Source organism: Bos mutus, chromosome 3 (genome assembly GCF_027580195.1).
Source record: "Bos mutus isolate GX-2022 chromosome 3, NWIPB_WYAK_1.1, whole genome shotgun sequence".
Lineage (NCBI taxonomy): Eukaryota > Metazoa > Chordata > Mammalia > Artiodactyla > Bovidae > Bos > Bos mutus.
Window position 1 is genome coordinate 78,380,174 of NC_091619.1, and position 14,011 is coordinate 78,394,184.

Sequence of the window (14,011 nt, forward strand, 5' to 3'; positions counted from 1 at the left end):
ATATGTAAGCTTGTACAGACACGTATGACTCCCCAAGTTATCCAAGCATGGGATTCATACCTGCCCTTGAATATTCCAACTTGATTATGGCTGTCTAGTCAAGATAGTCAGTGGTAGATTCTAAAAGGAGAAAGCCCATGCTCAGCTGGGGGGACCTGATTGTAGATGTACGTCTAGCGGGCAGTTATTTCCGCTCCTGAATTTGCTTGTACATTACAGATTATGTTAAGAGTTTAGTCAGTGTGTCCTTTAAGGTCTTTTCCAGGGGTAGGGTCCTAAGAATCCCTGGTGGGACCTGAATAAGCCCATGGGTGCTGGCTCTCCCAGTTCCTCCATCAGTCCAGGCACTCTGGCTTTCTCTTGCTTGGCTGCAAGGCCCTATGTTCTTTTGCCAGGAGAAAATGAGAAATGCCAGGAGAAAATGAGAAAGCTGGCTTCACCCTGTCGCTTATGCATTTTATCAGATTGTTCCTGTTGAAAAGGAAAAAAACAAACTGAAACGGAAAAAACTGGAAAATAAACACAAGAAGGATGAGGAAAAAAACAAAATCCGAGAAGAGTGGAACAATTTTTCTTACTTCCCTGAGATCACTCACATTGTAATCAAGGAGTCTGTGGTCAGCATTAATAAGCAGGACAACAAAAAAATGGTAAGTTTCCTCCAGAAGTGATTCGGCCGGGGTTTGGTGCTGGGAGGGGACTTTGCTGAGGACAGTTATGCAGCACGTGCTCTTCAAGGTTCCTGTCCCCAAGAGAAAATCTTGTGATCATCTTATTTAAGCCAGAAAGTCCCTGTTGCTGACATTGACATTATCAGTGTCTGTGTTTAAGTTACCTGAGTGCGTTCTAGTGCCTTTCTTTGTTCTTCAAATGAAAACAGGATTTGTTATCCTCCCAAAGATATTTCAGTATCAATATTCAGTTCACAAAAATTAGTGGATTTGAAAAAAAATTTGGTGAGTGAGGGTTAGCATTTTCTCCCAAGGGCTCCTGCACGGCCCCCCTGCTGAGTTGGGTGGGTCACCTGGGATGAGGTCGGTGGGAAGCCCCGCTTTGCACTTGAGTGGACTGTTGGGCCGGTGGCTGTGGCCACAGTGACAGTCCTCGTCATGGTGTCAGGCACACCCAAGTGACTCTCGGACAGAGGAAGGAGTATTCAACTTCACTTCCTCTTTTCTGGTATCACTTGAGGACATGATCTAGACAGGCAGGCCAGTTTGGCAGGGGAAGTGGGAGCCCAGCCAAAACAAACATGTTTGTGTCAGGGAAGTCACGGCCGACTGCTCGTGGAAAGGACAGGATGGTGAGACACAGTGCTCCGTGCAGTAGAGGTGGTCACCTAGGGAAGTACCGTGTTTTGCCTGAAATTGGCAGATTTTACTGTGTCAAAATCCTAACACTCAGTGCTGGGAAAGAATCTGGTGATGCAGTTTAGGACAAGTGGTCATCCTTTTCTATCTAGAGTAATTAGTCTTTTGGGTATACCTTTTGGGAAAGCAGTTTGATTTGTTATGTTTAGTCGCTTAGTCGCCTCCAGCTCTTCGCAACCTGGTGGACTGCAGCATGTCATGCTTCTCTGTTCTTCACTGTCTCCCAGGGTTTGCTCAGACTCATGTCCATTGAGTCGGTGCCATCCAGCCATCTCATCAGCCTTCTCCTCCTGCCCTCAGTCTTCTCCCAGCATCAGGGTCTTTTCCAGTGAGTCAGCTCTTCTCATCAGGTAGCCAAAGTTTTGGAGCTTCAGCATCAGTCCTTCCAGTGAATATCCAGGGTTGATTTCCTTTAGGATTGACTAGTTTGATCTCCTCGCTGTCCAAGATAACATGTATTAAAAGGCTTGAAAATATCTACATATCCCTCCATTCAGGAAATGAGGATCTGTCTTTCAGAAACAGTGAGATGCAGGCAGTGGGCGATGAGTGAGAATGTTTATCCCAGCAGCAGTTACTGTGTCAAAAATGCTGAAACTAACCTGCACATATGATTATAGGAAAACGAGAAAATAAAATACAACTCATCTGAGAAGTAGAATATTAGGTAAACAAGTTGCTGAATTTTTAAAAATCTGGAAGAATGCTTCATAAATGGAAAAAAGCAGAATATGAAACTTAATGGAACCAATTTTGTTTTAAAAAGTTTAAAGCATGCACATGCTGTTAGGAAAATAATCAAATATTAACAACTATTTGTTTATGATGGTATTATGAGTGATTTTAACTTTTAATTCTCCCTATCCTCCCTTTTTTCAAAATAAAGATACATTGATTGCCTAAGAAAACTGTAGTAAAAATGTGATGGAAGACATAGAAGAGCCCAGATAGATGTTAGTGGAAACATGGAAAATGGCAAGAGGGAGAAAACAGAAATAAATGCTATTTATTCAGCATATTTGGAGAAGAAAATGGCAACCCACTCCAGTATTATTGCCTGGAGAATCCTGTGGACAGAGGGGCCTGGTGGGCTGCTGTCCGTAGGGTTGCACAGAGTCAGACATGACTGAAGTGACTTAGCAGTAGCATCAGCAGCATTCAGCATGTTATAGACATAAAGTCATATTGTCAGGATTTCAGCTGCACTTCCAGTGGGCAGTCTGAGACTTCAGGAGAGCTGTAGAAACTTGCACAGGGTCAGCTCCAGCCTGTACTGATTTGGGCTCCAAGGTGTCCTCTCCCTCGCGGACTCCGTAGTGAGGGAGAGCTTGGCACATCTGTGGTCTGGCTGTTCCAACATGGGCAAACCCTGGAGACATGGCCGAGAAGAAGGAACGGCAGCCAGTGGGTGCAGGCTTTGAGAGCCTTCCCTGTCCTGTCCTAGCTGACAGTCAAGGGCAGCACCCAGATGGCGCGCCTGTCGTCTAGGCCAGGGCTCACCCTGGCCACCCGGGCTCACCCTGGCCACCCGGGCCCACCCAGGCTGGCGGCTCTGTGCCAAGCTGCAGTGCTTGTGGGGCTGGGGGAGGCGAGAAAAAACCCTTACTTGATCTCCTCGTTACTTTTTCTTTTACAAATACGAGGCCTGCTATGCGCCAGGTACTTCCTGTTGTAAAGACTTTGCAAATACGAACTCTTTTCATTTTCTTATTGACTGTATGAAGTGGGTATTTTATTATTCCCATTTTACGAAGGAGGAATCTGAGGCACAAAAAAGCTAAATAACAGCCAAGGTCATACAACTGTGACATTAAATCATTTGAAATTGCTGATATTTGATAATTTTTGACAAAAAATGATGATTACATATGCTTAAATATACATAGAAACACTAAGGTTTGAACCCAGATAAACTGGCTCCTGAAGCTGGTGGGTTAACCCTGTGTAATGCTTTTTCTCATTTATCTCATCCCCCATCCCTTCCCAGCCATGGGATTTCCAAGCTGTATTTTGGTTGCCGCTTTCAGGAAAGCATGATGCGACCATGTTATCAGATCATATCTTGATTTATCTCTTCTGTCTGCATCTTCTTGACATCTCCCCTTTCTATTCAGACTTCTGCTTTCAGAGAACTTAAACACTTACATGGTTTCATTTGTATGTAGTTGGGTGAAGGGCTACCCAAGCCAGACTGTCTTGCCTTTGCTCTTTGGGGCTCTGCAGGGAGATGCTGGGTCATACCTTAAAGGAAACCCACTTAGCACAGAGCCTCCTTCCTGATCACGATCCCTATGGTAGTCCTGCCCTCTCTTGGCCTCCTTGGCTCACAGCCCCAAAGCAGCTTTCCTTTGGCATCATAGCTAACTCTCATTATAAGCCCTTTACCTCCATTCTGCTGGTTGCTTATATCCCTCTGCCCGCACCCCTTCATCGGTCTCGTCTCTGCTTTTCTCTGCCACCAGCCTTTTCTTTCTCCATTGTTATGGAAAGAGTGTTATACTCCAGTGTCGTTTTGCCCTTCTCTTAAGGCTCCAGTGTGTGTTAATGTTAGTATTTTTGTGAGCCAAAGCTCTAAATCACGGCTTTATATACCTTCCTTCATCAGATGTTCCTGGTTGACCTCACAGTTCCAACTCAAATAAATGCTCATCTCTGTTCAGGGTTATAGGATTAAGACAAAAACCTCACCTGTCTTTCCCTCGGAGCATTTTTCTTCCTTCCATGAAAACTCCCTCCCTCCTCCTCTTCTCTCTTGCCTTTGCCTCTCCCGCTGTGAGTAATACTGGGCCTCCTCCAGACCCTCAGAGTTCCCTAATCTCACAACCTCATCATTGTGTCTGGGACCGTTCCTGAATTAAAATCCAGAGTTTCACCCTCTGAGCCAGCTCTGGATGGGATAAAGCACCTGTGCCTCTTTCTTTTTCTATAAGCAGGAATAATGTGTAGTGCCAGGACCAGGGTACCACCTGCACACTCTCTGTTCTTCCCACCTCCACTCTTTTATGTTGTTGCCACCTTGAATCAGCCTTCCTCTTCCATCTGGTCCCAGGGGCAGCTTCTCCATGGTCTCATGTCTCCCACACAGCTGCCTGTCCCCTGCTCCCCCTATTTACACTATTCTTCATCCAAAAAAAGGTTTGAGGTAATAGATAAAAGAGTGTGGTGAACAGTCAGAATTGTTTATAAATGCAAGGGTGCAGTTACTGTCAACAGAAGGAGCTTCCCTGCGGGGTCATGCATCCTCCATTATGTTGAACATGAATATCTTCTCACTGTGTACCTGCCCAGAGAGTCAGCTGCTGCTTGAGATGGCAGGCGTGTGATGTAACCATGGGCATTTCTGCTCTCTTGCAGGAACTGAAGCTCTCTTCCCACGAGGAGGCCTTGTCCTTCGTGTCCCTGGTCGATGGCTACTTCCGGCTCACGGCAGACGCCCATCACTACCTCTGCACTGACGTGGCTCCCCCATTGATCGTCCACAACATACAGAATGGCTGTCATGGTCCAATCTGGTTGGTTCGATAACTTTTCCAGTTATCTTTGGTGTGAAAAGAACAAAGAGATGAAGGGGAGGGTGGCCTTCTCAGGCATGGGTGTCATCAAGCATTAGGCTGAGCACTTCCTTGGTGCCCTTGACTGTCCCTGCCATCCTGGCCAGGCCTTCCCGTCACCTCTTCTCCGTTATGTGGGTGTCCTCACAGTTGAACCCCTCATCTCTCCATAGCTGACCCAGAAGCGCTATACATCCTAACTCCTTGCTGTGCTAAACGCTCTGGGTGATGCGAGAAAGATAGCGCATAGATCTCCTCAGCAGATGGTGTAGTGAGAAACAGAATCCCGAGTGGGCTTGTCCTCCGGTGCCAGATGCACAGTGAGGGTGACCAAGCCTCAGTGCTGGAAGGGCTTTGCTGGGTGTCTCGTCCCACCTGTATCTCAGACACCTCTGGTGATGGCGCCCCTAGTGCTTCACAAGGCAGCGAGAAGCTTGGAGCTCTGCAGACTTGCTCACCCTTCTGATGGGGAGTTGAGGTCTGCCTCCTTGTAGGTTCTGTCTACTCATCTGAGTTCTGCAGTTTGGAATGGTAGGAATTCAACTTCCTCTTATCCATGACCGTCCTTCAGGAAAAGGAACACAGCTACTAGGTTTCTTCTGAGTCTCTTCCAGACCACAGTGTATCTGTGGAAGCACCTCTTCAGCCACCTTTTGCACGAAGCGGTCCCCACCTTCTTCCCGATCCTGGGTGCCTTGTGGACCGGCAGTTTGTCAGTGGTATGGTCCCAGCATGGAGAGGCTCTCACACACACAGAATTGCAGAGCAAGGGCTGAGCTTTATAATAAAGCATGGCCCTCAGATATCTAACTATAGTTAAGCGTCAGGGCTGTGGCACCTGCTTCTCCCCTTAGATTGGAAAGCCCTCCCTCCCGAGTCCATACACCCACCACTTCCTTTAGGGTCACTCACATGTCACCTTATTGGTGAAGTCTTCCCTGACCACCTTATATAAAATAATGACACCTCTTTCCCCTCTGTACCCGACCCTCCCTGACTCCTTCAGTCTGCTTTATTTGTTTTCAGTGACATTTATTGCCTCCTGCCACGTTCAGTTTATGTACTTTGATTCTGTCTGCCTGCGCTTATCACCCGATGACTTGGAGCCCTTGGTGCCCTTCTAACACAGATTGACCACACAGCCCCCTTACCAGCCTCATTGAGCAGAACTCACTGCATGTAGTAACCTCACGTGTGGATTTATTGAGCAGCTGTTTGTTCACTGCATCCTGTGTGCGAGACTCTTCCGTCCTGGGGACACAGGAGTGTCGGACAGGCATGTTTTCTACTCACAGCCTTTCAGTTCTCGTTGATTTCTTTATTCAGTGTTTATTTCTCAGTTATTCATTTATCTATTGATAAGTGATATGATAAGCTGCTATGAGCCAGGCATGCTCTGGTTATTGTGGATACAGCAATGAACAGGACAGCCCCAAATTCCTGCTATCCTGAGGCTCACGTTCCAGTTGTGCAGCCTGGGATGGTGGTGGAGGGACCCCTACCACAGCATCGAGGCAGCTCCACGTCCCAGCCTTGGGGGAGCTCTTCTGGCCAGAGTGGAGACGGTGTGTGTGGGGAAGTCGGGGATGGGTGGGCTCAGGGCCTGGGGCAGTGGGCTGAGCCCCCTTCTTGACCTTGGAGACCTGGTCTGTTTTGAGGCTTCTCAGCACCTCAGCCTGCCTCACATCTTACACAGGAGAGGATAGGACCCAGGCCAGGTAATACGAGGGGACAGCAGGCTTGAGGCCTCTGAGGGTGTGGGTGTCCGTGGGGCTTGGCGTGCTTCTGTTTGGTGTGAGCTCCCTCTCTGCCTCTCTCTCCTAGCACGGAGTATGCCATCAATAAGCTGCGGCAGGAGGGGAGCGAGGAGGGGATGTACGTGCTGCGGTGGAGCTGCACCGACTTTGACAACATCCTCATGACCGTCACCTGCTTCGAAAAGTCTGAGGTCAGCTTGGGGGCTAGCTCGGGCCGCGTGCAGCCCACCCAGGAGCTTGCGTGGTGAGGGGCGGGAGTCAGAGGCCTGGGCCCCTGAGGAGCCCCCGCAGTTCTGACGCGGGCCGCCTGCTCTCCCAGCGGAGCCCACTTGCAGGCAGTCGACCCTTTGGTCCTCAAGACCCTTTGTTTCTTCCTTCAGGGGACCCACAGCAGGGTTCTCTGTGCTCTGGAAGGTGGAATGTGGCCAGAAAACGAGCTCACACAAAGCACCCAGGGGCTTAAAGTGGTTTATTTTATACTCGGCTCTATCACAGACCCGAGCTCCGTCTGTCTGTGGCCTTCACTGGTACAAACCAGCACCAATAAGACCTATTGGAAACCTGACCTAACACAGTTTTCCCCAGATGGAAGCTGCAGGCATTTTACCAAATTGCTGTCCTGCATTTTAACAAGATTTCTGTTAATGACTCAGGTGTGGTTGGAAGCTGGGAATGATGTGAGAGAAATCCTAATATTTTGGCTCAGGTAGAAGCTGAATTCCTGACTTGGCCTCACTAAACCACAGTGCTTTGTGATTCATGTAATTTTTTAAAAAATACAAGGAATGGACTACTTTAAAAGAGAGAGTTTTACAGAATTAGTCCACATAAATACACTGGTGTTGACTGGGTTCACCATGAGCTGTGAGAACTGAGGTGGGGGAGGGGCCAGCAAGGTGAGAGTCAGCGTATGTGTTACTGCAGGCCTCAGACATGGGAGGAAGAGTACAGGACAATCCCTGGGGCTGGACTCAGTCAGGAGTGGGGGAGGAAGTGGTGGAAGGAACCCAGTGCTGCCAGAGTCCTGGGCGAAGTCTCGAGGGGCTGCTGCTCGCCTGGGGTGCTCCTGGATGCTGCGGCCTTGGGGCTGACACAGGTGCAGTGGCTCAACACCTGGCAGGCCTGTTGCCTTGGCAGGATTCCTTTCTTCTGCATTCAGTCAGTCTCTGGAGGAAGTTTTATGTTTTTACCAGGGATGGGAGCATGAGACGGCCCAGCCACCTTTGCAGGTGGAATTGACCTGGGCTGTACCGAGAATGTCAGTGATTCAGTCCCATTTTCAGGTTACCTGGGGAAATCTGGAATCAGAGATGGGGTCACTTCTACTGTTTGCTTCAGCTCAGCTGACATTGTGCTGAGCACTTTATCTGTATATTCTCATTTAAGCCTTACTATAGCCCTATAAGATAGGTTGCATTATCCCGTTGCACAGATGAAGAAACTGAGGCATCAAGATGTTAAAGATCTTGTCTTAGTTTACACCATAAGCAGATCTTTCTGGCCCTCATTCGAACCACTCAAATAGTGTTCTTTGTACAAAAGTTCTCATGAAGGAAAGCTTCTGTTGTACTTCCTCTCTGGGGCACCATGCAACCCGGAAACGAGACCAGACAACTGTCTCCCACGTCCCCACAGGTTCTTAGAAGAGCTCAGTTTGAGGGAGTCCTGGATACATTTTGCTGTAGTACTTATTTCATATGTAATAATATTTGCTAACCTCTGTTGAGTACTTGCTGTGCTATGCTTAGTCGTGTCTGACTCTCTGCGATCCCATAGACTGTAGCCAGCCATGCTCCTTTTGTCCATGGGGATTCTCCAGGCAAGAATACTTGAGTCAATTGCCATGCCCTCCTCCAGAGGATCTTCCCAACCCAGGTCTCCCACATTGAAGGTGGATTCTTTACCTCTGAGCCACCAGGAAAGCCCCTATAAAGTGCTTACTTTTTTACATGCACCTTGCCATATAACCGTAGCCACAGTACTGAGGTCGGTGTTTTCATGGAGTTCATTTTAAGTGCCAAAGTGAAGTGATACTCTTGTGGAAATCATTGCTGTGTGAGACTGTTTCCTTGGTGTTATTAATAACTCCCATTTGTCAGCACCTTCTCCTGGATCTCCTTATTACATATTATTTCTAATATTATTATTATTAGATAATATTATATATTATTAGATAATATTTACCTTTATTAGATATTATTTAATTTACATGTAATAAGCTTTTCATTTCTAAATAACTTTAGATTTACAGAAACGTTACAGAGATAGTATGGAGCTTCTGTTTGCCCTCCACCTGGCTTCTCCTATTGTTAACATCATACATACCCAGGAGAGGTTTGCCTGACCCCTTTTAAAACAAATTCTTTCTGATCATTTTCCTAAATGGCAGGTGCTGGGTATCCAGAAACAGTTCAAGAACTTTCAGATCGAGGTGCAGAAGGGCCGCTACAGCCTGCATGGCTCGGACCGCAGCTTCCCGAGCCTTGGGGACCTCATGAGCCACCTAAAGAAGCAGATCCTGCGCACGGACAACATCAGCTTCGTGCTGAAGCGCTGCTGCCAGCCCAAGCCCCGAGGTCAGTGCCTCCGAGCCAGAGGCAGGCTGCACCCCTCACCACGCTCCGAGCCCAGGCCAACTGAAAGGCACTGGGCGCGTTGAGGAAAGTGGTTCTTGCGCCACAACTTCTGGGTGTTTTTCATTGGGTTTTGTTACACGTCTGTCCCTGGTTCACATCCTATTCCTCGGGCGTCAGCATTTTCTGTAGAAAAGACATACACCTTTTCTCAGTGTCTCAGTTAAGCTGCAGAAAGAGGCATGTTTAGGATTAGTAAGCAAGAATTTTTTTTCTTCCTTTTGATAAAATGTCCTGAGAGTTCCCCTGTCAGTGGTTTATATGTCAGTCTGAGAAATGGTCCTGGCACATCTTCTGTGGGCCAAGGATTATGTTAGAGGCAGAGAAATGCACACGACGCAGTCCCTGTGCCCCAAGGGATTCCAGCCTAATACAAAAAAATGTTACAGATAAATGAGGCCACTGCAGCATATGATCATCAGCATAGTACACACACACATATTAAGCCCTGGGGTTGCAGAGGAGAGGACGGTCAAGATCCCTGAGTCACATGGTGTGGATGGCTACACAGAGGAGGTGCATCTTGAGCCAAGTGTTGGATAGTGAACAGTGCTGCCAGTTAGCTAAGGGAATTCCCAGCACGCATGTGCAGGGCAAAGCAGAAAGCAGATGTAGACACTGCAGAAAAGCAGTAGAGGGCTAAAGTGTTCGTGACATTGTACAGGAGACAGGGATCGAGACCATCCCCAAGAAAAAGAAATCCAAAAAGCAAAATGGCTGTCTGAGGAGGACTTACAAATAGCTGTGAAAAGAAGAGAAACAAAGAGCAAAGGAGAAAAGGAAAGATATACCCATTTGAATGCAGAGTTCCAAAGAAGTGAGGAGAGATAAGAAAGCCTTTCTCAGCAATCAGTGCAAAGAAATAGAGGAAAACAATAGAATGGAAAAGACTAGAGATCTGTTCAAGAAAATTAGAGATACTAAGGGAACATTTCATGCAAAGATGGGCTCGATAAAGGACAGAAATGGTATGGACCTAACAGAAGCAGAAGATATTAAGAAGAGGTGGCAAGAATATGCAGAAGAACTGTACAAAAAAGATCTTCACGACCGAGTTAATCATGATGGTGTGATCACTCACCTAGAGCCAGACATCCTGGAATGTGAAGTCAAGTGGGCCTTAGGAAGCATCACTACGAACAAAGCTAGTGGAGGTGATAGAATCCCAGTTGAGCTATTTCAAATCCTGAAAGATGATGCTGTGAAAGTGCTGCACTCAATTTGCCAGCAAATTTGGAAAAGTCAGCAGTGGCCACAGGACTGGAAAAGGTCAGTTTTCATTCCAATTCCAAAGAAAGGCAATGCCAAAGAATGTTCAAACTACCGCACAATTGTACTCATTTCACATGCTAGTAAAGTAATGCTCAAAATTCTCCAAGCCAGGCTTCAGCAATATGTGAACCATGAACTTTCAGGTGTTCAAGATAGATTTAGAAAAGGCAGAGGAACCAGAGATCAAATTGCCAACATCTGCTGGATCATCGAAAAAGCAAGAGAGTTCCAAAAAAACATCTATTTCTGCTTTATTGACTATGTCAAAGCCTTTGACTGTATGGATCACAATAAACTGTGGAGAATTCTGAAAGAGATGGGAATACCAGACCACCTGACCTGCCTCTTGAGAAACCTGTATGCAGGTCAGGAAGCAACAGTTAGAACTGGACATGGAACAACAGACTGGTTCCAAATAGGAAAAGGAGTCCGTCAAGGCTGTATATTGTCACCCTGCTTATTTAACTTCTATGCAGAGTGCATCATGAGAAACGCTGGGCTGGAAGAAACACAAGCTGGAATCAAGATTGCTGGGAGAAATATCAATAACTTCAGATATGCAGATAATACCACCCTTATGGCAGAAAGTGAAGAAGAACTAAAGAGCCTCTTGATGAAAGTGAAAGAGGAGAGTGAAAAAGTTGACTTAAAGCTCAACATTCAGAAAACTAAAATCATGGCATCTGGTCTCATCACTTCATGGCAAATAGATGGGGAAACAGTGGCTGACTTTATTTTTTGGGGCTCCAGAATCCCTGCAGATGGTGATTGCAGCCATGGAGTTGAAAGATGCTTACTCCTTGGAAGGAAAGTTATGATCAACCTAGATAGCATATTCAAAAGCAGAGATATTACTTTGTCAACAGAGGTCCGTCTAGTCAAGGCTATCGTTTTCCCAGTGGTCATGTATGGATGTGAGAGTTGGACTATAAAGAAAGCTAAGTGCTGAAGAATTGAAGCTTTTGAACTGTGGTGTTGGAGAAGACTCTTGAGAGTCCCTTGGACTGCAAGGAGATCCAACCAGTCCATTCTGAAGGAGATCAGTCCTGGGTGGTCATTGGAAGAACTGATGTTGAAGCTGAAACTGCAATACTTTGGCCACCTGATGCGAAGAGCTGACTCATTTGAAAAGACCATGATGCTGGGAAAGATTGAGGGCAGGAGGAGAAGGGGACGACAGAGGATGAGATGGTTGGATGGCATCACCGACTCAACGGACACAAGTTAGGTAGGCTTCGGGAGTTGGTGATGGACAGGGAGGCCTGGCATGCTGCGGTTCATGGGGTTGCAGAGTCGGACACAAATGAGCAACTGAACTGAACTAAATACGTTCAGTGCACTTAGAAAGAAGGAAGGAGGAGGCGACTAGTGCAGACTCAGGATCATTGGAGGCTTTGTTTGCCACACCATGGAACTGGACTTTATTGTGCAGGCAGTGAGGAGTCACGGGTGGATCACGGAGTGAAATGGATAGAAGAGGTGAAGAACTCGGCCACTTTTATTATTAATTTTTGTTGTGGTAAACTTGCTTTACAATGCTGTATTAGCTTCTGCATAGCAAAATGGACCAGTCACACGTATACATATATCCCCTTGCTCTTTTTTTTTGAAATTGAATTATTGTTGATTTACAATGTTACATTTCTGATGTACAGCAAAGTGATTCACATATCTGTATATTTTTTCAGATTCTTTTCCATTATAGTTTATTACAAGCTGCTTAATATAGTGCCATGTGTATACAGTAGGACTTTGTTTACGTATTTTTATATATAGTAGTTTGTATCTGCTAATTTCAAATTCCTAATTTATCCTGACGTGCACTCCATTTCCTTTTTGGTAAGGATAAGTTTGTTTTCTGTGTTTGTGAGTCTGTTTCTGTTTTAGAAATAAGTTCATTCCATATGTAAGTGATCATACGGTTTTGTCTTTCTCTGTCTGACTTACTTCACTTAGTCTGATAATCTCCGGGTCCATCCATGTTGCTGCAAATGGCATCATTTCATACTTTTTATGATTGAATAATGTTCCATTGTGTGTGTGTGTCAGACATGCATTGTGTGTGTGTGTATATATTTCTGTGTGTCTCTCTATACTGCACATCTTTATCCATTCATCTGTCAGTGGACGTTTAGGTTGTTTCCATGTTTTACTGAGATATGTTCCCTCTCTATCCATTTTGAATGGATGTTTAATTTTACCAAATGCTTTTTCTGCATCTATTGAGATGATCATGTGGTTTGTCTTTTCTTTTGTTGATGTGGTGTATCACATAGATTGATTTGTGTTTGTTGAACCATTTTTGTGACCCTGAGATGAATCTATCTCAGTCATGGTGTGTGATCCTCTTTATGTGTTGCTGAATTACATTTGCTAGTATTTTATTGAGGAGTTTTGCGTCTGTATTCATTAGAGATATGGGCCTATAATTTCCTTTCTTGCTGTTGTCTTTGTCTGGTTTTAGTATCAGGAAGATGGTGGCTTCATAAAACGAATTTGGGAGTGTTCCTTCCTCTTGAGTCTTTTGAAAGAGTTTGAGAAGGATCGATGTAAGTTTTTCTTTGTATGTTTGGTAGCATTCCCCAGTGATTGCTCTTTTTTAAGCACCATAGACAGTGTCATTGATGTCCTGCTGGTAGATTCATCACCTCTTAGAATGTGAGAACTGGAAGGTCACGTACGGTCACTTGATCAGTGTCCCGTCTGATAGGAGAGAAAACAGATCTGGAGATGTGAAGTGGGTCTCATTAAAGGCCAGGGTCAAAGGGGTTTTGAGTGCCTGGTCTATCTCCAGTGCCAGATCCCTTGAGTACCAATTATTTTGATGTTTCTCTGCCACACAGTACTGGCCTGCATACGTCAGATTCCTTTCTTAGGAGGAGTCAGGCCTTAAGGAAAGGGCAGCACAGTTGTTCCTGAGGACCCAGCAAGTGTAGTCAAAGACACTCTCAGTTCGGTTCAGTTGCTCAGTCGTGTACAAATCTTTGTGACCCCTTGGACTGCAGTACTCCAGGCTTCCCTGTTCATCACCAACTCCCAGAGCCTACTCAAACTCAGGTCCATCGCATCAGTGATGCCATCCAACCATCTCATCCTCTATCGTCCTCTTCTCCTCCCGCCTTTAATCTTTCCCAGCAACAGGGTCTTTTCCAGTGAGACAGTTCTTCACATCAGGTGGCCAAAGTATTGGAGTTTCAGCTTTAGCATCAGTCCTTCCAATGAATATTCAGAACTGATTTCCTTTAGGATGGACTGGTTGGATCTCCTTGCAGTCCAAGGGACTCTCAAGAGTCTTCTCCAACACCACAGTTCAGAAGCATCAATACTTCAGCGCTCAGCTTTCTTTATAGTCCAACTCTCCCATCCATATATGACCACTGGAAAAACCATAGCTTTGACTAGAAGGACCTTTGTTGGTCAAATGTCTC

The 14,011-nt window shown here is 46.0% G+C and overlaps 1 protein-coding gene across 2 annotated transcripts in view; it reads left to right on the forward strand.

Annotated features, from left to right (window-relative positions):
• The window catches only part of JAK1 (Janus kinase 1), a 139,415-nt gene that overhangs the window by 103,784 nt on the left and 21,620 nt on the right, over positions 1-14,011 (forward strand). For both annotated transcript variants that reach the window (XM_005886692.3, XM_070367894.1), the window contains exons 8-11: positions 465-650; positions 4,725-4,882; positions 6,746-6,869; positions 9,068-9,254. In XM_005886692.3, the coding sequence (XP_005886754.1) occupies positions 465-650; positions 4,725-4,882; positions 6,746-6,869; positions 9,068-9,254 (655 nt within the window). The remainder of the gene's footprint in view (positions 1-464; positions 651-4,724; positions 4,883-6,745; positions 6,870-9,067; positions 9,255-14,011) is intronic.